Source organism: Planococcus citri, chromosome 4 (assembly GCF_950023065.1).
Source record: "Planococcus citri chromosome 4, ihPlaCitr1.1, whole genome shotgun sequence".
NCBI classification, from domain to species: Eukaryota; Metazoa; Arthropoda; class Insecta; order Hemiptera; family Pseudococcidae; genus Planococcus; species Planococcus citri.
The window spans coordinates 56,246,769-56,272,315 of NC_088680.1; the positions used below are offsets into that span (position 1 = coordinate 56,246,769).

General features: G+C 34.1%; 2 protein-coding genes across 3 annotated transcripts in view; both read left to right on the forward strand.

Annotated features, from left to right (window-relative positions):
- Window positions 1-25,547, forward strand: part of NaCP60E (Na channel protein 60E) — a 272,797-nt gene that overhangs the window by 61,731 nt on the left and 185,519 nt on the right. The gene's annotated exons all lie outside the window — the stretch shown is intronic.
- On the forward strand, window positions 21,913-24,106 carry LOC135844941 (uncharacterized). Its single transcript, XM_065363344.1, has 3 exons — window positions 21,913-22,936; window positions 23,039-23,384; window positions 23,492-24,106. The coding sequence occupies exons 1-3, from the start codon at window positions 22,490-22,492 to the stop codon at window positions 24,001-24,003; spliced, it is 1,305 nt and encodes a 434-aa protein (XP_065219416.1). The 5' UTR covers window positions 21,913-22,489; the 3' UTR covers window positions 24,004-24,106.

Consider the following 25,547-nt stretch of genomic DNA (forward strand, 5'->3'; position numbering starts at 1 on the left):
AAAAATGTAATTCTTCAAGGAATTCAGTGCTGCCAAGAGATCGGTGCTAAAATGCCCTGTGGTCTTATATACGAGCGTTTGAAATGGTAAAGTCTTTTTTGGATGACCCTGTATATTGACAGATGGATAGATCAGAATATTCACCTAAGTGATATAATCTTTTCTTATGGGTGGTTTACAGATAGCTAAATTGGATATGACAAACTTCATCAATAATTAACTTTACATCAATGTATCTACTCTGGCATACATATATAATGGGAAGAGTAGGCAATATTCACACGATATATGTATCACTCTTTTGTAGTATTATTATCAATACAGGAACGGGTAGATCAAATAACAATACAATAAGCGATCAATTTTATCAAATTTCAATTTTTTCTAGGGAAATGACCCATTAAACTTTTAAAATCGAGCCAAAAATTCAAAAATGAAATTTAGCTTCAGAAATTACGGATGATTGTGTAATTTTGGAACCAGTTTCAATTTTTTGTTTGTTTATTATAAGATTACCTTCCTCTGTCAAAGTGCTCAAAAACATGACTAAATATATGTACCTATTTTCATTGTAAACTCACAAATTATGAATTTTTTCCTTCTCCTTGAAACCCTCCTAGTTTTTGAATGAAAATATTTTCATATAATTATGTGCTCATAGGTAGGTAAGGTACCTGAGGTTCCCAATGTGCCCATATTTTGGTTTTTGAATTTTGATATTCTTTCCATAGTATTTTTCTGATTTTCGCCATCTAATAAGATGATGTTAAAAATGATGTCAGCATTCTCAATTTTCTCGTCTCATTCCTTCCTTGCAGTAGAAGTTTTGGGACTTAGGTTCACTGAACATTTCTATGATTATTATTTGCTGGTTAAGACTTGAGAAGCTCAACAGGTTGAAGTTTCGCGAGCATCCTTTGATTCATGTTTCACAGGAGGGGCAATTTGTTGAGAGTCTATGTCGATTGTCGATTGTCGATTATAGGGTTGTATACTATGTAATTTTTTTTAGAAAAAAAAGTAGACCCATTTTGGAGACTACGTTTTTTTTCTCACGAGCCCATTTTTTGTTAGGTACCTACTTGATTAATTTTTTTTTTTAATAAAAATGAATTGGGAGTAGAACACTTGAGGTTTAATTTTTCATAAAAAAATTTTAAATTCCTCAATTGAGATTCATAATGTACTACTATGCAGAAGCCGTTATTTAAATTTAAAAAAATGAAAATTCGTCCAAAAGAGATAAAAAATCAAAGCGCGTAAAATCCATTTATTATTAATTATAAAAGGAACGCGAGTTTTTCCACCGCTAAAAGGCCCTTTCATTCGAAAATTAATCATATAATTTTCATTCGTATCTGCTAGGGTTGAAAGTTTTCGGTCGACTGGTCTTGAAATTGTATAGCAAATACTTCTATTCTCTTTTTTTCCAGATTATGCTTTATTATTTCTTTTCCAGCAGTAGCAGATTTTCTCTTATAGAGAGAAATCCAACTCGGATAAGTATAAGCAATAGCTAGGTAAGGTACCTACGAAGAGATTAGTCGAGTATTTGAAAAAGAATCCAAAAATGAAAATAATCACCTATAACCAAACGACGAACGAATGAACGAATATTTAATTTCAAACAACTCGATTCATTCGGAGATTGATCTTTTCTGGTGTATCAGTATAATGTTTTGTTGATGAGGTGTTATGTACGTAGCACAGAGAATGCGTCAATGTGGTGGCAAAAACTTATTCGATGGAATGTGAATGGATTTATATTATACGTCGAAGTAAATTAAACTGTCGTAAGACTTTAGTACGGCGTTGATTCTTTGGTATTTTTTTTTTCATCTTAGTCGAATTCACCTGAATAGATTTGTATCTGAGGAATTGATTAATGCGCAGATTGTGTTGTGTGGGTTCAGCGTACGCTACCTACCCATTTTTTTATGTAGGTATAATGGATTGCATATCTTTCAGGTTTTTTTTCGCTTCTTTCTTTGATATCATTTTTTGTTACGATGAAGGTCATTTTTCAAATGTCGGAACAAAAAGTACGTCTAATATTTAGGTAAGCTGTGAAATTACGGTACGTCTGAAAGATATCGTCGTTGAATTTTTGAATTTAAAATACGCTGCATCAGAGTCATTGTACTTGCCAGCGAGGAAAGAATACAGAAGATGGAATATTTTTAAAAAATATTTCGACTAAATTACAACATTTCTCAAGTTTTATTCGCAGGGAATAATAAGAATCATTTTTTTGTTAAACTTTTCAAACTGCAATGCAGCTAGAAATTGCTAATGAGCGTAAATTATGTTCAGTGTTGGAAAATATTGAATGAAGAACAAAGTTACACCTTGAAAATGATTTCTGAATAAAATTGGACAATAATTAATTCACCGAATAACTGCATTTCGATGCTTGGTTGCCCAGTAGTGTACGAACTACAGTTGAACTTTTTTCGTGGAAGTTAAAAGTGAAGTCAAAAACTTACGAGACGATGTCGAAAAAATGTGGTAAAATTGTAAGTCTCAGTTTACCTACTTCAAAGTTCCTAATTTGTTTTTAAATTACCTACCTAAATATTTTTTTTTCAAATTTTTGAAATTTTTCTTTCTTTTTTAATAATAAGGGAATCCTTTGAACCAACACTCTCCGATTTAAACGAAACCAAGCTAGATCAGAACGTATTCAAAAAACCCCATAACCAAAATTTCAGGCCTTAAAATTCATTTTTATATTATTGGAGGATTTTTGGAAATTTTCACTTGCTTGGATAGGTCGATGACATCACTTCACCCAACCAACGTAACTTTTCAAAATAAAAATACTAAACAATTAGGTAGGTACCTAACTCTTTTTGAACATCAAAAAAAGATCAACCAAACGATACACATTGAAAAGAAAAATCGTACAACCATTTTTACTTGTATAATTGGCCATCAAAGGTCGTAACCCTACACACATTTATTCGCTAAACTTTACTCGGCAGCGTGGTTATATGTTTGGAGAAATTCTAAAATTAAACGAAGCAAGGTATATAAACTTGTAACACATTAAGGACATATCAAGATAGCGTCGTTACGTTACCCTATGCTTCTTTATCTTTATGACAAGGTCATTGAATTATGAAACAAGAAAAGCCTGTGAACTTTTCCATCCTTTGATTTCAAACAGAAATGTTTCAGAACTAGAAGCGAAATTTTAATAAACGAGAAAAGTTCGCTCTTGGCAGCTTTCAAGCTCCAAATCGTTGTTGAAATTGTGTAAGTTTTAATTTACCATTTTACCTTTATACATTTTTTTTTTTTTTCATCAAAAGACATTTTAAATGAAGTTGCGAATCAAAATTTCGCCCCGAAAAATGCCTATTTCAGGGGGAAAAAACGTATCTTTGATTCTCGTTTCTCATTTTGTGGTACATATTTGAAATATCTACCTACAGGTAGTTTACCTTTGATAATCTTACTTACTTTTTTTTCTCCATCTGACCTAATTTAGTATTTGATGTAATTATGGCGTGTTTTCTTTCATGTTGGAGAAATGGAAACATTAGGATAGAGTAGAAGATGAAAATAGAGAGGGGGAAGGCTATTAAGCGAGTGTTTTGATCATAATGCTTAGGTATACATCGTTCAAAGATTAGGTCGCTATATCTAATGGTTTACTGCAGGAATTATCTTTCCAAATACCATAATTGCTTTTTGAATACATGTACTAAAGCATTTATACCTACCTATAACTTGAGCTTACACAAAATACTCCTAAATCAAGATGCGCACGCATTCTCCTCGATTCAACTGTCATCAAAATTTAATTTCAAATTACGCAACAGCTTCTCCTATACATTACTCGAATCGATATCAAACAAAAGCAAAAAAACGCTCTACAATAAGACACCAAAAAAAAAGCGCACCAACAATGGCATACTTCAAAGATCGCGTTAATTATGAAATTTAATATAAATTTCGCGTAAAATTTTGTCAACAAGCGATCGTTAACAATGGAGTAACTCAGTCGAGTGGAATTTACAAAAAGAAAAATAACATCATCATTTCCGCCATTCTCGTATACTCCTTTGGCAGTTTACAAGCCATTAATTTTGTCCTCGGCCATGTTCTTTCATTCGCATGTATTCTTTAAAGATTTACGTTCAGCAACAAGAGTTTACCCGAATTCGATGTGTGTGTACGCCTTGCCTACGCAGCGAAACTGTGCAAACATCGGACTGTCATACACCATAACGATATTATCAAATAGTTACGTTATGTTAGGTTTTTCCCATGCTCTGCTCGTTATGCTCGTTTATAGTTTCATATTTGCCCGCGATAAGATTTATGATTTTTTCACAGCGAAAAGAGTGACCATTATGAGCGCAATTTCAAGTATAATTGAGACACCGAACGCGAGAAACGAGACTACATTTTCAGTTAATGCTAATATGGAAAGTACTTGTACGAGAAATGTCTGCAGTTTTGATACTGTTAAGGAGAGGGTGACGGGAGAGGTGGTATTTAAACGAATAATTTTCCGCATGAGAGTGAATAATTTTTCAAGATAAATAAGGTCCTTTATAGCCTACAAAATTTTCCGACATCGTTACAAAAAGTAGATGTAATTTAACCAGGTGTGTTATTCAGGAGAAAATTTCCCAAAATGGGGGTAATTTTGGACAAGAAATATGAATAGTGCTGCGAGATGGCCTTTGGAAGGAAAGTTCAAATTTTTCACCTCTCCCAATTGGGTAATTCCACCTCAATTCGACCAACGTTTTTGAGTCTCATGTTCTTCGATTTTACTCACATTTTTTTTGCAATGTCTACCCACCTGGTAAGTAAGAAACCCGCAATAAGTTTGGTCCCAGCCCCCTCAGGGGGTGGGTGGGGGGGAGCGATTCAATTTCAAAAAGAATCTAAGACATGTTATACATATATCGAATTGTATGTTTTTGGTGACGCTGAACACGAATATGACGTCAGATTTTCAATTGGACCCCGTCCACAGCCCTCAGTTGGACTTTTACCCATTTGGGGAGGTTCTGGGGGCCATTGGGGAGGTAAATTTGAAAAACTAAGGCTATATTCGTGTTCAGCGTCACCAAAAACATACAATTCGATGTACTTATCGCATGCCCCAGATTTCTTTTTGAAAGTTTTGCCCAAATTTGGGGAAAGGTGCTCCCCACCATTAGAAAATCCCATCTCAAAAAATTGAATATTTCAAAAAAGCATCAAAAGGTACCTACATCTTTGGAAATTTTTTCAGAATTTTAAATGATAGTTGCCACTCACCCCGCGAGGGCACAGGTTGTTGCCACTAGAGGTAGTCTCTAGGTAGTAGCTCGGATCATCCAGAGGAGCCAGTCCCCAGGGACAGATGAGAAGGCATCGATAAACATGGCTAAAGCAGAATTCTCCAGTTGGTGGAACAAGGAGGAGGATCGGCAAGTCGAAGGCCGAGCCTCTACATAAATACAGATTACGAACAAGAATGCTTAAGAGCTGCAGAACACCAACAACTCACTCATTCCAGCCCCAGGGAAGCGCAAGATGTTCAGAGTGAGAATGCGAATACCAGCGCCTAAAAACTGGTAAATTCAGCTAAGCGAAGTAAACCCCAACAAAAAATCATGGTGGGGGGCAATGGGAAACCCAACACCATTACATTTCCCTGGAACTGTAAGGACATCAATTTAGCAAACGGCCCCAAGTCTCCATCTGGCTGATCCTCGTCCGCCAAGGCAGCCGGATAGGGTGCTAAGAATATGCAAAGTCAAAACAAGGTGGAACAACATCAACATCGCAACCGGGAATGTGAGAACTTAGTACAAAATTGGAAGACTTGCTAATGTAATTATTAGGGTGGTTCAAAGAATAATAGAAAAAATTTTATGTTTTAATTTTTTGAGCTTTCCCCCTAGAACTGTTCCATTTGGTCTGAAAACACTGGACAAAAAATTTCAGGTCAAAAAAATAGTATTTAGAGGTCGCGCATGAGTTGAATGTTGAAAAGGTATGAGTGTGTCAAGCGAAAACTTCCCACAGTTGCGCTCGGGGGAATGCAGTATTGCGTTCCCTCATTTGGATCGAAGCAGATTACAACACATTATCCCCTCTCCAATGTATGATGAGTAAAGTCTAGTCCTTGGTGGGCTTTTTAAGATGTTATTAATGATGAGTGAACGACAATTTTCAATTCCGAAGATCACTGAGGTAAAAAACTAAAAATACATGCAAAAGATTTGAAAAGTAAAGAAAAAAGTAAGTACAAGTATGAATTTGAGGTTGTATTATTCTATTCTACTTGGAAATCAAAGGGAAAAAATTAATGGGATAAATTTACATTGAAATATGAATATTTTATAAGATTCAGCACTTCAAGTTGATGTTCTATCAACTATTATCAATTTAAGAGTTATTATACTCAGTAAAAATGGAATTTTTTGATTTCTTAATTCCATAAATCGTTTTTAGGTGAATTCTACAGCCGAAAAATCATAATCAATACTTTGGAATAGTTGTTTTAAGAAACCCCAAAAAATTGGTATCACTTAATAAGTTGTAGTGGGGATGCCACTCTCAGTACAGTTGTGTAGAATCAACCCCGTTGAGCGTTGTTGCATTTCCCACGGCGCCATCGTGGGAAGTATTGTGCTTGCACGCGCTCGTAGCTCTCAACATTCAACGCTTGGGCGCGACTTCTAAATATTATTATTTTTCAACAAAATTTTTATGGTGTCATTTTTTCATCAAAAGAAACAAAATTAGGGGGTAAGACCTTAAGATTTCAAAAAAAAATGTTACATGAACCGCCCTAGTAATTATGGAAGCCAGGAGATTACAAATTGATGTATTAGGAATAAGTGAGACCTGATGGACCATAAATGGTAGAAACTGGGCAGATAAAGATTATGAAATGATTTACGCTGGGAAAGACACACACAAACTAGGTGTGGTTATATTAATACTTACATACCAGATTCAGCGATAAAATCAGTGCCATAATTCCAAAATCAGAGAGGATACAGCTGGTGAGATTGGATAAGTCAATCCAAAACCAATTGTGATAATTCAAGTTTAAAGAAATTAAGTCATGGATTGGAATGGCAAAAAGTGCTTTCAACAACCTTGCCAATGTGCTGGGAAATCAAAGGATGAGTATAGGTCTGAGGAAGAAAATTATGGGATGGTACGTATATGGACCATTCTGAAGTATTCCTGCAAAACATGGGCCATGAGTGCGGAATGCGAGAAGAAAGTATCCGCTTTTGAGATGTGGTACTATTGAAGACTATTACGGATCTCATGGAAGGACTTCATTACCAACAAGGAAGTATTAGCAAGAACGGGAGAGGAGCGGAGAGTTGTAGTTGAAGATATCAAAAACAGAAAGCTAATAAGGCGTATTTAGCTCATAAAATACGAGAAAATGGCATTTTCATGCTAGAGGTGCAGGGGAAAATCCAAGGAAGAATGATGAGAGGGAGGAAACGATTTCTGAGCTGTTAACAACAAACTGACTGCTGGCCAACTCTCCCTGTAAGGCCCTGAAAGAAACTATCAGATACGTTAAAAACTGGCTAATATAGATGGAAATATACGCTATCTCCTGTAAAGGAGTGCAACTATGACTATGACGACGAGTTCCCACTTACAGCGCCATTTTGAAATTTAAACTTTCAATTTAAAAGTTCAAACTTTTGAAAATTTCAAAATTTTTAAAAAGTTCAAAATGCGCAATGCCCTTTAAACTGTGGAATCAGTTTTGATCAAAGCATCATAGCTTTGGAGGCATACGCTTCTGAAGTTGAGTAGCTCGAGACAATGTGAAAATAATTGAAGCCCCCCACTCACCCCCTGAGGGGGCTAAGACCAAACTGATTGCGGGTTTCTTACTTAATGGGTGGGTAGACATTGTAAAAAAAATTGAGTAAAATCAAAAGACATGATTTCAAAATCGCATTTTATTTTGGCCGAATTGACATGGAATGACCCAATTGTTGGATTGGTTCATTTTGGCTGAAGAATTTCAGCTCGAATAATCAAATTTAACCATTGCTTAAAGTCTTTCTTCCTATATGGAGACCACTTAACGGAGGGGTAATTTTGAATGGTTTTGAAGTGTCCTGGAACCTCCAGGAAATTTTTGGATTCTTAAGATAAAACTAAAATTCAACACCAATAAACTCAGATTTACCATTTTATGACCCTTTTTATGGATTTTGGTATGTAGGTACATATTTTCAAAATCTTTTTTCCATGATGATTCAAATCCAAAATTTTGTCAACAATTATTTTTGAGAGAAAAAAATAATTATTTTTTAATTTCAACGTCAACATTATTACTTGAAACCATAAGCGAATATTTTTCGAGTAAAATTCTGAAACGGTTGACAATATGAGATGATTTTATGCTGACGAATGACATTTCGTCTTGCATAGTTCAGCTGACTGAATATGAATACGTTTGATGCGTGTTTTTAAGGGGTTTGTATCGGTTTATCGAACCACAGTGCCTGCCACATAATGCTTATTTTATAATTTCTCGACAAGTTCACTGCGAACGAATGATAAGTCACGAATAATTCATCACGCCGCTTTTCGCGTAAAAGGCGAACTTGGCAAATTATCCATCGATTTTTGAAAATATTTTCCTCGTGTAGGCCAAATTGATTAATATAATTTCAAAATAACGTGTTTTTAATTCGAGTATCCAATTTCAGTTTTAAATCATGGGTTATACCATACCTATACCTACTCGGTCGCGATTCCTAATTAAGGCCAACTTTACGAAAATACACAACTACCTGTACCTACGAGAAATATTATGGTGACCGTCAGATAGAAAAAATCGTTGAAATTCCTTAGAGGCACATTTCTGTGTACTGGTTACGAATACAAACTGCGTATTTTTTTTCATACGTGCCAAACTCGACCGCTCGTGTTTTGTCCCATAATTTTTTTTCCCCCTCAGAACGAATCATATACCTATAATATTATAGAAATCAAACGTTGATAAACTACATTGCGTGCCTAACAACTGAAAATTTCGGCTTTATTAGCTGTAAACTGACCAGCCCATCTGTGTATGAAAAATACACGCGATTCTAAATTATTCAAATGTACGAAAAAACGTCGACCGGCGTATTCTTCGCGCTCTGGTGCCTAATACCTAGCTGACATTGTGTACGTGTTATATTCCGGTACATACGTTAATTACGCGAAACGTACCGGTAATGAAATTAACATTTGGAAAAACTTTTATCAGCTCGAAATTGGACAACTTTTTAATTATGTGAACGAAAAACCATGCTGTTTTTAAATTATAAATTTTTTATCCCTCAGTATAGTACATATACTTTACTATCACTTACTAAGTATATTCGTGCGCCTTCCTAGTAGGTACCCACCTCGTGCTATTCGTAATAATATTGAAATTAACTTCGTATTTTTCATATACTTAATTAAATTTTTCATTTTCGGAGAAAATTCTACTCTGAAGAAAGTTTGCTTTAGAACTACGCGAACAATATTCTAAAATTTCGCTTTTCATTTTCATTCGTATTATTATCTCAGTACGCTTTTTCTTGTCGAATTCTCTTGTTATAAATTAAATGAAATTTCAGTTATGTTACTTAAATGTAATATTTTTGGCAATGGTAGATACCTGGATTCGTTTTTTTTTTCAACTGGAGATGATTTTTTCTCTACATTCATCAGACCTGGAAAAAGTGTCATTGCTTAGTTTGCGATTTTTGGTGCTACCATCCCCCCCCCCAAGTTTTTGCATTTTAGGAGGAAACAGTTCTGAAAATTTTAGCCACCTGAATGAAAACTGAGTCAAGTCGAAAATCTTATGTAGTTGAAATAAAAAATTGAAAAATATAACGAAAACGTTTACTGGAAATTTTTGATTTCATTTTCTGCGTCAGAATTCAAACTTTTTTCTACCTCCCCCCCCCTGCTTCAGAGCTCATTCAATATGATATTGAGAAAATCAAAGAAAATTAACTGAAAGGCAATAAAATAACTTTTCAATTTGAAAGATGAAATTTATTAAATTTTTCAAAAATTTGGAGGGAACCACGAATTTTTTTTGAACAGGCGATTATTTAGAGTGATTTTGATTTGAAAATAAAACGTTTTTTTGAAAATTTTGTTATTTAATTTCTTTGTTTTGATATAGTGAAATATGCCTTCACTGCCTTGGCGGTTATAAATAGAACGTTTATTATACTGGAAGTGTAGGTAACGTGGAAACTAGGTAGACCCTTTCTTATGGCAAGCTATGTACTATTGCGGTGCTTGCTGCAAGAAAGGAACTTCACTTAGCGCCGATATCTCAAGCTCGTCAGTACTTTGTCAAATATGAGTAAAATCATACAGATGTATAGGCAGGAGAGGTCCCCCTTCCCCTCTTCCCTGATTTTGCCCACTTGTCCAAGTGGATAATTGGTGCTTCTAACGTGGTTTTTATTAATGTTTTAATAATCGGGGTACATTTGGGCATTTTAATTGATCTTCCTTGGCATTAATAATGCTTCTTGTCAAAAAGGAGCTTCTCCTTACCTTAATGTCCAATCTGTGTATGTCCATACAAAAAAGGTACAATTTTACGCATCACTGATAAGGTTTGGATATGTTTGGAAGGGTTTGTTGAGTTCTGATTGAACATCGGTCAGCTTCATGCATCTTTTGTGGTGCACTTTTGCTGCACTCAGATGCAAATTTTTCAATTTAGGGCATCCCAGAGTCTTATCAGTGATGCAAAAAGACAATTTTTTTTGGATGGACATAACGTAACTGCACCAGTAATTGGCAATGCAAAAATGGGACCCAGTAATCGGCATAATTTTTAAAACAGATGTAGAATCTGTACTATTTTAGCTAGCGCTCTAAAAAAAAATCAATGAAAGCTGGAACTGATAATTTATCATGTCAATAAAAATTGGAACTATCCAGGTTATTATAGTTCTATAAAAAAGTCGTTTGTGATTGGTCTATGATTCTTATTATTTTGGTTTGAAAAATTATCATGACAGGAAAAATCAGGTGGTGGAATAACTGCGATTTGAGCAAGTAAGATACTTTTTTGAAACAATAATTATGTTTTAATCAAATTGGGATACCTTTCTGTGTCCTTTTATGTCAAAAAAATTACTGATTTAAGCTCTTTTCAATTAATATTTGCTCAAAAATGAATTGTCGATCACTGGTACCTGAAATACAGTTTTGGACCAGTGATTGGCATATCTACTGCCGATTATTGGTGCAAAAGTTGCTTCAGGAATTATCATTTTTTAAGAACAAATTGGTGTTGAATTCAAAATATAATTTTTGTAAACAGTAGAGTGAGAAAAAATGAAGTTTTTGACCAGTATACGTCATAGCATTCATTAATGTTTATTTGGTGTAATTCACTGATCGATTTGCTTAATGTATGCTACTTGTTGGGTCACTAGGCTGTTGATTATTTTTATTTATTTAAAAAAATTTTTAATCTACATAGAACAGCAACCTATCTAATCTTTTGTATTTGTTTTTCATTTCTTTTTTTCTGTAATAATTTTTATTTCACCCATTTGAATTTATTTGAAAAATTTCAGCAATGTGTATAAAATCCCATGTCAGATCACTGGAACAGGTTTGCCAATAACTGGTACAAAATCTGCCGATTACTGATACATATGAAAATTCACGTTTTTCTACTAAAAAGCTTCAGTAATTAATTAATTTTGGCCAAAACAAACCTGAAAATCATTTTTTTGTGAACCCAAGTGCTTAAATTATGCTTTAAAAGATCCTTTCATAATTTCTAAATAAAATGCCCTCAAACTTGAAAATTTGAAAACTCCGATTCTTGACTGCCGATTACTGGTGCAGTTACGTTACATGGATTTGGCATTAATGTAATGCTTGTGTAAGACATTTCTGTTGTCGTGTTTAGTATTAGGGACCCTTGAGAAAGAGATAGAGAAAATGGACAGTAGGCTAAGTGGTGAATAACATCACCATTATTAGGTAAATTAATCTAAGCTTCATCTTATTGACATAAATATTCATGGATATTGAGCATAAGCCCTTTATTCACAAATACAGTGGAACCTCGATAACTCGAAGCTGAAGGGAAAGGACTTGACTTCGAGTTATTGGAGTTTTCGAGATAAAGAGATGAATTTTGCATTGAGTCTTATGGGGAGCTGAAGAAACAGACCTTTGGTGTTACAGGGGATTTTGAGTTAACGGAGTTCGAGTTATCTCAATTCCACTGCATTATTTAAATAGGGATCTAATTATATCTGTGTGATGACCTTTGATTCACCATCTTCAATTGGGAATCGTGGTGTTGTTAGACGGATATGCCTTAATGGTAACACGTATATGTAAATAGGTAATTCTACCCTTCCAGCACCATTTGGTGATGTGGTTGGTAACAGTGGCGTGGTCAAGGTGCCAAATAAGCCTTACAGCTTCTTTGGCAACTGGACCAAAGTGTAGTTCGTTTTCACGAGTCTTCGAGTTGCCAAGCTAATATGTCCTTAATTCTTGAGAGCTCCGGCCCTCAGTTTAAAGTGTTTTTGTATAGTTCTGTTTTAATTAGTGTTAAATAGAATTAAAGTAATCCCCCCTGAGTTAACGTTGTGTTTTTCCCAATCATTTCTCTGAGTCGGTTACTAAGTGTGTCTTTTATGACAACAATAAATTCGTTTACACGAAATCTTATGATAAATTATTGTGTTTGGTAGTGTACTTCAAATCCCATAGCCGGGGTAAGAGGTAATTATATTGCATTATCAGTTGTGCACCCGTCGTAGCTTACCTGCTTATTTTAGTAGGTAACCAAGTAGGTATCAGATATACATACTTATAGTCTTTTGGTACCTACGACACATTATTATTTTATCAATGTGATGTCACAATTACGTCACAACTCATTTTTACCGGATTTCACATTCTCATTTGGTCCCAAACAAAACTGTAATCCCATAAGAAACCATGTAAAAATGGTATGCTTGTTGTTCAAATTTCTCAATGAATAAGACACTTCGCACCTTGGGAGTAATAAGGTTACCTACATCTCAAAAAAAATTGATTTTGACATTTTTGCATTTTTGGAGTTTGTATGACCCCCTCAACCAAAAATAACACTTTGAGTTGGGTACACTATGTAGATCTTGTAAAAAACTAAAATGGCATAATTCAAAATCCCAACAACATTGCAAGTTGTTTGGAGTTATAAGGGTACATCTCAAAAAACTTACCTTTTTTGGGCAAATTTTGTACATACAAAGTGTTAACAAACAGTTTTGATTGTTTTGAATGTTTGTCAGATAGAAATAGTCACAAGAAGTGCATTTTTTATTGGTTTGCACCAAGTGGATAAAAATTTTTAATTTGATCACTTTTCAGAAAAATGAATTTGCACGTATTAATGAAATTTTAGTTTTTTGAGAATAACTCAAAAACTAAGCACTCTAGAAAAAAACTAATGACATTATGTCGATTGGAAATTTAATTCTCTACAATTTTGTAATCATGAAATTTTTTTTGGATGCTTCCTTTCACCTCCACATCAACTTTAATGAAAGGTTATAGGCTAACTCAACATGTTTTTCAAACATTGAAATATTTCCGCTTTAAGATTTTATTTTTCAGAATGTTCTTATGCTAAATGAAGGTATGATACCAGATCTTTGAAATGAGGTGCTATTCATTCCTCACAATTAATTATAAGTTGATAGAAATAATGAATCAAGTTTTTAAAAAAAAAAGAAAATCGCTCTCCTGTAAAATTTCACTTTTTTGAGATGTAAGTAACCTTAATACTCCCGAGGTGCGACTTGTTGATAAAAAACTTATTTAAAACAAAAATTCGGGGTTTCTAACATATCATTATAAAACAAGCTTTTTTCAACACAACATTTCAAAGAAAATTGAAACTGAAAAGTAGCGAATTTACATGCATCTTATGGAACGCTTCCACAGGTTGGCACCAAATGAGATTGTTTACTTACACACACATTACGTACGTTTTACGGCACACAATGTACAAGGATTCAAAAATGAGGGGGGGCTGGGGGATATTTTTTTCTTAAAAAGGAGGTAACATTAATCCATTTCTGATAACACTATAAGCAACGGCAAATTTGTGTTCGGGTTGAACAAATATTTCAAATTTAAGACCCTTGACTTTTTTTCTTCAAATTTTTCATAGGTAATTTTTTCAAACATTTTTCAAATGTAATTAAAAACTAAAATTGTCCATTCAATTCATTAAGTATACTATCATAAGTGAGCCTCAAACACCGAAAAAACAATTTACCATCGTTCCAAACCTCCCCAAAAATATTTTTTTCACTGAAAAAAAAATCCTATAGATACCTTCACGTCGCTAATAAGCTCGACGCAATACTCGTAGCAATGGTTGAATAACCAAGACATAACTCTCAAGCCTAGTAAGGTAATTCCCAACAGTTTCATTCAAAAGTTAGAACCGTAAGAACCTAAATCCCTACAGAACTGCTTTCTTGCAACTTTGATACAACGACGACGAGGTGAGAACCACGTAATAAACCGCATCATTCGACCGTTTACAAGACGTATACAGAACGACGAAACAACAATCATATTTCAAAAACCTCCAACGCCACTGTCATCCAAACGTATGGCAATTTCCTAGACTGTTGCGTTACTGAGTTAGTATCATTTTCAATTTAAATTTAAAATTTTCGGTTCGCTTAAAATTTATGTACCATGACTGGGTATTTTTCAGATTGAAAAATCTTCCAAGCTGTTTCTACGAGTACTTCATTCCTTTTCTTTGACTTCATCGTCGTCGTCGATTTCTTTTCAATTCTTTTTGCTCTTTTATTAGCAAAAAAAATCTATTACGAAAATGCACTTGCTGTGTATTTAGTACACCTGATTTAATTTAAAAGAGTAATGGCACTTGATAGTTTTCTTTATTTAAAAAAATGTACTATTTGCAATTTCGCGAAAGGTACGACGTTTTTTTTTCACTATTCGCATTTCAATCATCGTTTCCAGTAAAAAGGTACGTAGAATGCAAGCTATCCGAGGAAACAGTTTATTCGAAAATTACTTTCAACTCTCCGCTCATCAGATTTTTTCTCTATTTTCACGCATGGGTATAACAGATAAATCGCGTCTATTCTATCGAGTATACCACTCGATAAAAAAATGTTAAGAATCGAGAATCAAAATGAAAATTTCACGTGTACACAAACAATAAGTTCAATTATCGATTTATGCAATTTATTTCAAACAACCACTACAACCTTCTTGAGCATTTCACATCACCACACATATGTATATATGAAAATGTAATTAGTATCGAATCACCACATCGATCGGGCAATTACTCGTACATATGCAAATTATCACATCTAAAAAGCAAAATAACGTACCAAAAAACACACACACACGAACGAAATTTGCACTTTGATGATATTGAACGCCTATACCATTATTATAAAATCGATTTAATTAATTTCGTCATTATTTTTCTATAATGGTGGAAAACCGCGAGTATGTTATTTTTTTTTCCACTGTGAAAATTACACCAACGTTAACCGTATCAACGTCGCGTCGAGGCAAAACACAGGATAATTCGCAGTATAATTATGCAAAACGTGTTTCAGTTTTCTGCAACAAACGATCACGTTATTATTCTTCCATTTTCAATTATTCAGTTTAATATATATATATACGCCAAAGACGTACCGAATCGTCGTTACACCAGAACGTTTTAATAGCATAAATGTAAATTTACGAGATCATAAATGAGTTTGGCGAAGAAGAAAATAATTATAAAAAGGTGTATTCGTCGCATTTTTCACCAGGTTGTAGTCGATTGGGGAAGTTCATTCGAGAACTTATTGGTAGAGAATTTTAGAGTATTTTCAACTTGGGAAAACTGAGCATTAAAAGAGTTGAAACATCCATGGAAAGTATAGGTGCTGAGTTGATAACAGATAGTACTTAGATCGTCTCAAATGCAGGCGTATTTGAAAACTTTCCAATTTGAAAGAGCAAGAGAGAAAATTTATTTCATTCAATTAAATTCATATCCATGTAGAGTTAGGTCATTTCACGTCAATTTCAGCCCATTCCCATCAGTAGTATTTGCAATCAGGTATTCCAAACTTTCAATACCTACAAGAGGAAGAAAGGAAGTGGATAAATACTTACTTACCTATATTTAACTCTAACATTACCAAATAACCCATTCACAATTCTAAAAAAAAAAAAATTAAGGAAAAAAAGTGAAAATTATCCCAAGGTGAATGCCCATTTAATGTGCCATTTGTAGGCAAAAAATTATTCAAATTTAATAGCAAAAAAATTTGATAACGCAATTTCAACACAACTGCATAAATATAAACGACTGTAATAAAATTGTGAAATTTAATTTTAAATATTAATGCAAAACAGCGTAAAATTTCGCTCGTAAGAATCGTACAGCAGAATATACATAGGTAGAGGTACACATAGGCAAAGACAACAAACATCGGTGTAATCTGTACTGCATTATGGTAAATTGTGTACCGTTATCTACGACACACCCGGTGGTATCAGTATAGAATGTGAAAAGAACGTTCGTAAAGATTAAACTGTACTTTGGTGTAAAAGTTTTAAGGCGTATTTTTAACTACATTGTATTACCAGGCTTTAATTAACTACGCGGTACTTTTTCCCACAGTATTTTCGTTTACACCGAAACTGCGTTATAATTTTCGTCGTCGACATTTCGAGTAGAGTTATTGAGAGCTTCGTTAAGTAGGTAGTAGTATAGGTTGAGGGTACGTGCCAAGTGAAAATCGAGTAGTGTTCGATTCACACGTGGCTGGTCAATACTCTCGGTGTTTTTATTTTTAAAAGTAAGTAATTATAACTTTGTTTGTGCGATTTTGTTCTCGAATGATGGATAATCCGTTTAAGATGAAGGAGTGACTTATTTGAGGCACTCTGCAGGTTAAAGCGAGGATATGAATGAAATTTGTAGAAAAAAACTTTCTCTGGGAGGTTCCAAAACCGTTAGTAAACGATTTCTTCTTCTAATAGGTAACTGCTGAAATTTAAAAAAGATAGCTATTGTCAACTTCGAAGTGAGAGGTCAAGAGGGCTGGTAAAAGTCAATGAAACCTCGTTCAAAAATTCTAAACATAATTGAAGATCTCAAAATCATGAACTTATTGCAATCATTGACCTATGTAGAAACGACGTGAAATGGCTTGATGACTTTTTTGCGGCAAACCGATTATGCAATTTTATTAGCGCGAATAAAAGTGTAACAATAATGCAGATTATTTGCAGGAGTAACTTGTCAAAAATAACTTGGAAGAAATCTGCTTGCTGCATCTCAAAAGAATGTAAAAGGAAATTCGAATTCAGTGATCAAACTTTACAAAGCTCAAGTCTCAATTTAAGTGAAAGCTCAACTTTTCGTGATGAATAGAAAAATTGAATGTTATCATTTGAAAATTTGAAATACAAATATTCTGAAGATATATTTTCATTTATAGTGGTTTGGGATCTCAACTCTTTGAGAGAGCTCAAAAGCTCCAATTTTTATCAAAATTCGAGCAAAAATCAAAAAAAAAATTGACATACAGGGTGCCCAGAAATATCGAGCACCCCTAAAAAAGTTTTCTACTAAAATACTTTGGTTGGTCACAGTGAATGATAATAATGATAGCACATGATTGGTTGTTGGACTGGAGAGATAACATTCCACCAATCATATGCATCTATTTCACGTTGCCAACCTATATTTTTAATGAAAAACTTTCTTTGGGGTGCTCGATATTTCTGGGCATCCTGTAGAGGTTGTTATTGCTTTGAATTCGATTTAACCCTCTTGTATATTAGGTTTTCAAAGGTGCTGTGGTGCTGAAGTCGAAACATTCCCCAATTTTTTTAATACGATCCTTCAATGTACCTTTAGGCTGGTATCCTAAAACATTGCTTAAAGTTAGGCAATGGCTAAGCAATGCATGATGCTAGCTGATGTGGCCTGATATATCTGTTTGATGAATTAATGGTAGTTTCTGGTAAATTACTAACAATTTTTGGTAAATTAGGGGTAATTTTTGGTAAATTACTGATAATTTTTGGTAAATTACTGATAATTTTTGGTAAATTAAGTACTGATAATTTTTGGTAAATTACTGGTAATTTCTGGTAAATTACTGGTAATTTCAGGTAAATTACTGGTAATTTCTGGTAAATTACTGGCAATTTCTGGTAAATCACTGGTAATTCTGGTAAATCACTGGTAATTCTGGTAAATCACTGGTAATTTCTGGTAAATCACTGATAATTTCTGGTAAATTACTGGTAATTCTTGGTAACAGTAATTTTTGGTGAATTGTTGGTAATTGCTGGTGAATTACTGGTAATTCTTGGGGAAGAAGTGATTTTTTCTGGTAAATTATTTGTAGTTTTTGGTATGCTGGTAATATTTGGTGAATCACTGGTAATTTTGTGTAAATTACTAGTGAATTTTGGTATCAGACTGGTAATTTTCGGTAATTTACTAGTAATCTCTGGTAAACTAACGTACTGGTAATTTTTGATGAATCACTGGTAACTTTTAGCAAATTACCTACCAGTTAACTTTTTGTAAATTACCTGGTGATCTTTTTGAATATTGTCAGGTAATTTTACTGATAATTGTTGGCAAATTATTGATGATTTTCGGTAAATTTGTGGTGATTTGATGTGATTTACCAGCAATGTCACGTTTGGGTAAATTGCATGGAATTTTTGGTGGCCCAAATTCTGAAGAAAAATGATTATCTACTTATGTAACCTTTCAATAGTAAGTGAGTAAGTACTTCAGGCTTTTAAAAACATTAGGAAAAATTAGATTCTTTCAACTTTTAATAAGGTACCTAGCTATGCAAAAAAATCAACCAACTGCTAAAATTATGTGAGATTCTGAAAAATGACTTTCTCACATTTTGTCAGACTTTTGAAATCGAACGAAACAAAGAAATTCTGTAGAGTTCCTATCAATGACATTTATTTCAATTTTTAATCTACATTGATAAGTCGTGTGATCATTTTTCATTTTTCCTCAAATTTTGTGAAATTTCGGGTCAAACATTTTTTGGAAATGGTCAAAAAACTGTTTTCTCGTTTTTTGATGAATTCTTGCTCTATTGATACAGGATAAACATATAAATCAACTTATTTTTCTCTCACACGTAATATGGAGTCTTTGGGAATGTTTTTGTATGTACAAAAAATTAAGGAAATTCGCCAAAAATCGCATTCAAATGATCGTAGCACGTAAGTGTGCTCGGATCCCATTGAAAAAAGAAAATTTCTAGACTCGTGTGTGTCCTCTATCAAATAAAAACAAAATTTTTCCCGCAACCAACTTCAGAAAAAGGGGGTTTTGATACCACCCCGAAAATTTAAAATACCCATTTTCGTAAATGCCAAACCGATCTCTACAATAAAATGCTAACTTTTTTCCCCCTCCAAAATCTGCCCACTCAATGAACACTTTTTCGCATACCCACTTGGTATTTACCTTACTTAGACTGTAGACAGTGTAGACTACATATTATCAACAGATTTTTATTCGAATTGATTTCCAGCCTCTTCAGCTTCACCTCCCACTCAGCTAATGTCTTTATTCGTTGCACTAATTTAACGTTGAATATTGAAACACAAAAGAATAAAATTCAGCGTGTAATTATTTTTGGACGTAAATTCCTAAATTCCAAAGTTATTTCAAGGTATTGTTTGGGCTGCGACTAAAATGAAAATAATTTCGCTTAAGGCATTGTTTTCTTCTGGTGCGAAGCCCTTCAGAGACAAACAATAGACGAAACTATTTTTTAATTAAGTTAATTAGTAAACAATGCATGAAACAAATTATTGAACTTTGTTGCTCGTTTGTTAGATGAAAATCTCGTGATATATGGCGAGTACAAATACATCTCTCTGGAAAATTCCGTTTGGGAATAATGGTGTGAAGAATATTGAATGAGATCTTGAAATTTTTACTCAATAAGCTATAAAAATTCTCAATACAGTAAAACAGCGACGTGATACCTATTTTCATTCTGTTTAATAAAATGTAGACTCGATATTTCGAGGAATTTATTCGTCATTTTAGAGAATATGGGATTTTATTACGTAGATTTGTTTTTTCATTTTGATACATTCAGGGGTATATAATTCAATGTCAGCCAATAAACGTCGTTACGTAAATTAAACCTTATCAATACTCATCGAAATGGTCGTTTCTTATCTTCATTTTTGAGTATTTTCATCACTCGTTCTTTATTCTTACCTTTCCTCAAATTAGCTCCTTTTGTTTGGCGTATTGGTGGTTTAGGGGAGGTCTTATAATCGATCTGTTTCCTAGGAGGAGACTCGGGTCGTTTACGTTTACCACAATACCCATGGAACTGTTTACGTAACACGAACGCAGTTGTACCCCTGATGGATATCCTCGGCTTGGCTTTCCATCTTCCGGTATCTGCACCAAACGAAGCAATGGTAATTGGACGAGGTGATGTGGCCGAAGGCACAGCACGTAATGGCTTCTGCTTCGAGGCTATCGGAGGAATCACGTATTGCGTTTTCGGACTCTTCGGTGGAACTGCCCGTTTCTTCGACTCGGGAACCGATTCTAGATTTTTTTGTGGTTTTGTTACCTCCGAGTTAGCAGTTGATTGAGGGTCTTCGTATCTTAGAGGAGATAGTTGAGTGGTTGGTGTCTCCGATAGTGGATCCGTTTCCAATTTAAGTCCAGGTGTTTCTGAGATCGGCGCCGGAGTCGCTGAGAATGACTCTCGAGAGTAGTCGACGATCTTAGGGGTGAGTGGTGTTCGTATTTCGCAGGCAGCACATACCGGTGTGTGTAGAGTGTCTGGTCTCGATAGCAATGGAAACGGTGGCTCTGAAGGCCAAGGGCTCGTTAGCACTTCGCAATACGGTGTGCTCTGACCAATCATGTTCCAAAAGGGAAATCTCTTCGAGAGGTCGAGCCGAACGATGATTTTATTTTACTATGGATATACTTTTTAAATGCTATGTCGTCATTTACGTGTTGTTTTCTTCTTTATGTTTCAGGTGAGTATTCCAAGTGATGTTACGAAAGTAGTAACGTAAGTAGCTTTATTATTTTGTTATGGTAATTTTAATGCTGGGCCTTTGGGATTGAGGTTATGGTTTGGATTTTATACTTCACCTACTGGAAAGTTGAAGAGCAGGATGGTAATTATTTTCAATTTTGGAATACTTTGGCTCCATCTATGCCATCTCATCGTTGCTCTCATTGAAAAAGGGATCTAAAAAATCTCAATTTTTTCAATGTTACTCAAGATTGTTTCCAAATTTTTGCAACATTGCCCGTGAGAGTTCAAATATAAGGAAAATATACTCGAGATTAAGTCCAAAACCTTCTTTTTTCAACACGTTGATTTAAATTCAATCCACAACTTTTTTTCACTCGACTTTCCAACTTTCTAAAAAAAAAGCAAATGACCTCGTAACTTATCATGGACGATGAAATGTTACCTACCTTACGCTTCTAACCGTGTGGAATTACTTTGAAAGATTCGTATCTGTCGCTCCAAGGTTATTTTCGTTCGACTAGGTAAATGATCGACCCCTTAAGTAAACTTTGTATATTTATGAAAAAAATTGGCCACAAGTTTTTTTTTATCATGGTGATAAGTTTGTTACCAAAGCAAAGTTATACGAATTTGTTAGCTTTTTTCTGCGCTCGTTTACTAAAAAATCTGTATTTCTAGTCGTAACGTACGTGCGAATAATTTCAACTACGTTATTCCTTCGAGTGTTTATTTTTAATACGTGTTTTTTCAAACGTAACGATAAATTTTCAAGTAAAAACGTCGTCAATTGTCAATTGAAGAAAAAAAAATGCAATTTTCTCCAAAAAAATATACTTTACCTTCGAATAAAATGCCACCGAAAACGCGAAGTGAGAAATAGTATATTACTATATAGGAGGCGAAAGTGAACGTTTTCTGTCGAGTGCGAAGGGTGGCGGAACGAGCCGAAGGCGAGTTCCGCCATCGCACGAGACAGAAATGTTCACACTCGCCTCCTACATTGTAAGATATTTTTCTTGATATACGCTACGAAAGTAGAATATAAACGTTGAAATTCATATTTTCATAGAAATCGAATAATATTCTAATATGAAAGATGACAATAATCCAATAGGCTACACATACTCAACATTGAAAATAGTAGATGATTCATTAATATTTCAGATAAATGCAGCACTGGTTATAACAAACAAAGAGACGAGGCACATTTTCTCCAATTTTTACCGGTTGTAGTGTTGAGTTTCAGAGTTTAGAGCTATACATCAGCAAAATTTTGAATGTTCAATGTGTTCTTCTCGCTTCATTCGTGCCTAATTTGTGTTACGGTGTTATTTTTTCAACATTTATTGTTCATGTGTTAGATATAATTATTTATTATGAGTGAAGCAAATACTTCGGCTGCCGACGACGAGGCGATGGTGATTTGTACACCACCAGACTTACGAGATCGCGCTCAAATTGTAAAAGACTCATCTTTACCAAAAAAGTCAAAGAAACGATATGAACTAACGTATAATATGTTTTTGAAGTGGCAATCAGAACATCAAGTTGATGAATCTTTATGTAGTGAAGATGTGCTCTTAGTTTACTTTGAAGAGCAAGCAAAGATCAAAAGTCCGAATACCTTATGGAGTATGTATTCCATGTTACACAAGATGATATTTCTCAAGCAAAAAAAAGATATCTCCAAATACGTTCATCTTGATGATTTCTTAAAAAGTAACTCGAAAGGTTATAAACCCAAAAAAGCGAAAATATTCAGAGATGAGGAAATCAGTAAATTCATTGAAACTGCACCTGATGAATGTTATTTAGCTGTGAAAGTAAGTATTCTCTTCATTGATCGAACTTCAACTTATTGAAAATGCTCCGAGTTTTGTTTGTAATGTTCTTATGGTGGTGTTTTATTTATTTTTCTGTGTTAGGTTATCTTGATATTTGGTATTCTTGGCGCATGCAGATCAGATGAGATGGTTAATATGACTACTGAAAACATCGTTCGATTCGAGTCACCTCAGAAAATGTATTTGGTTTCAATTCCGGAAGAAAATAAAACAAATATATCACGATCATTTACAATAACTGATTCGAAGTATTTCGATATCGTTGAACGATATTTAAACTTGAGACCGAAGGACTTGCCATCTGGCCGCTTATTTGTAACGTATCAAGGAGGCAGATGCATAAGACAATTCATTGGAAAAACCAAGATAAGCGCAGCTGCGAAAGAAATCGCTTCTTTTTTAGAATTAGAGCCAGCTTTGTATACAGGTAGATACCTAACTTTTATTTTATTACATTACGTGCATCGCTAAATTCATAATGTTTGAAAAGTGTAAAATGTTCACATTTTTTGTTGATTATTTTGTTTATGATAGGGCATAGTTTTAGAAGGTCGTCGGCAACGTTATTAGCTGATTCTGGCGCTGATATGTTGGCTATACAGCGGTTAGGTGGCTGGAAGTCGATGACAGTTGCCAGTGGATATGCTGATAATAGTATGCATCAGAAGAAACGAATAGAAGCGTTAATTGAGTCGCGAATTACACCAACTACGAAGAAATTTACTTACAAAAAACCCAGTCATCCATCCGTTCTATCTCAGCCATCACCCACACCTAGCACCAGTCATGAATTAGAAGATACTCGTATTCAGCAGCCAGATAAATCTCAATACATCATAGAAGATATTCAAGGCGATGTTTTTAATATCGAAAATGTCCAAGTGCTTTCACAAATCGTTCAAAATGAAAGTACATTACCGATCTCTACGGATTCAGGTGCATTACCTAATATTGCAAATTCTAATACGAGTATGCTGCCGATAGCTGAGAATTCCAGCACACCTTTTATTTTCCAAAATTGTTCTATTACGATTAATATGAAATAACTTATTAATTTCTGATATCGAAGATGTAATTTATTGTCCGGTTTTATTTTTTTTTGATTTAATTTAGAAATAACTTATTAATTTCTGATAACGAAGATGTAATTTATTGTCCAGTTTTAAGTATTTATTTTTGGTTTACTCGTAATTTAAATTACCTATATATGGTTTACAATCAATAAAGATTGAAGAAGTGATTTTGTTTTGATGAGCATTATGCAACTTGAAGCGTGTTCAGTTTTGTTGTTTTATTGATGGAAAATAAATATGATTTTGTTTTTGAAAATGTTTGAACTCGGAATTATGTATGTTGGAAAAATGATCAATTCAACAGCGGAAGTGTTCGTCTCATCCATTACAATAGCTATCCACTGAACAAACAATAAACGTCAAATTGGTTAAATCAAATAAACTCGATCACTGCATAAAATATGTAAGTACCTAGTTACAAATGAAGCGAGAAGAACACGAAAAAAAATGATTAGAATGAATAACACACTAAATGGTATTATATTTAGATTATTTAGACAAAATTAACTCAAGTAATGCTCAACGAATCAATAAAGTAAGTGAGAAGTCTGTGTTACGTACTATTCGCCTCTCCGTTTCTCATTAAAACTGATAACGTTCGTGTTTGTACGTACTCATCTCGTACCTAGTGCGTTCTTGCGTTCTTTTCATCTCAGTGAGATGAAAAAGCGTTCTTTTCGTCTCACTGAGATGGAAAAGAACAGTGGCATGAAATCAACATGTTTCGTACGTTATCAAACGACAGATATTCTACAGTTTCGTAGCGTGTATCAAGAAAAATTCATAATGATGTACCTACTCGTAGTATTTGGATATTTTCTAGCCAATTTTCAATATTTCGCTATCGAACGCGAACTATATAAGGTAAAAATATCACGTTCGAATAATTTGAATTTCGAGTAGGTACAAATTCCACGCTTATTTTTTTCGGATGAGTTCATTTAAATCTACGATAGATCAGGTAAGATATGAGTATATTTTTCGAACCCCTTATTCCCGTCGGAAAATAACACCATCCGGGCTAAAGTTTTACACGTTCGAGTTTTCGGTAAGATATCGATTCACTTCATCGGTGTATTTTCCCAGCAAGGAAATTATCGAAAGGTGAAAAAAATCAGATATTAGTTTATTAAAATAAGTAGGTACCTTACTGGAGAAATATACGACTTTCTCGCTTTGAAATTTGATAATACATAAGGCTGGATTTTCGTGTGTGTTGTTTTATATGTACAGAAAAGAAACACGAGTTGAGTGAGTTATTACGCATTGTATATCACTTTTCTTTTTCTGTTGTGTGTGTGTGTGTGTGTGTTTTTTTCTTATTCTTTTCTCCTTTTTTTTTTTTTTATTTATCCTCGCTCGTTGGCATTTTCATTTTTATCTTTATTTTATTTCCAAACTGTTGCCTCGATAAAGTGTAATTTCTAAGAAAAGAAAGAATAATTTTTGTTTTTTATCGCAACTGTTGAAAAATAAATTCTGTATCGGAGCGAAAATTTTTTGACATTTGAGATAAT

Excerpts from the sequence above, each read along its gene's own strand:
- LOC135844941 (XM_065363344.1), top strand. The coding sequence starts at position 22,490 with ATGAGTGAAGCAAATACTTCGGCTGCCGACGACGAGGCGATGGTGATT. Across the intron at positions 22,937-23,038 it reads AATGTTATTTAGCTGTGAAA|GTTATCTTGATATTTGGTAT; the intron begins GTAAGTATTCTC and ends TTTCTGTGTTAG. Across the intron at positions 23,385-23,491 it reads AGAGCCAGCTTTGTATACAG|GGCATAGTTTTAGAAGGTCG; the intron begins GTAGATACCTAA and ends TGTTTATGATAG.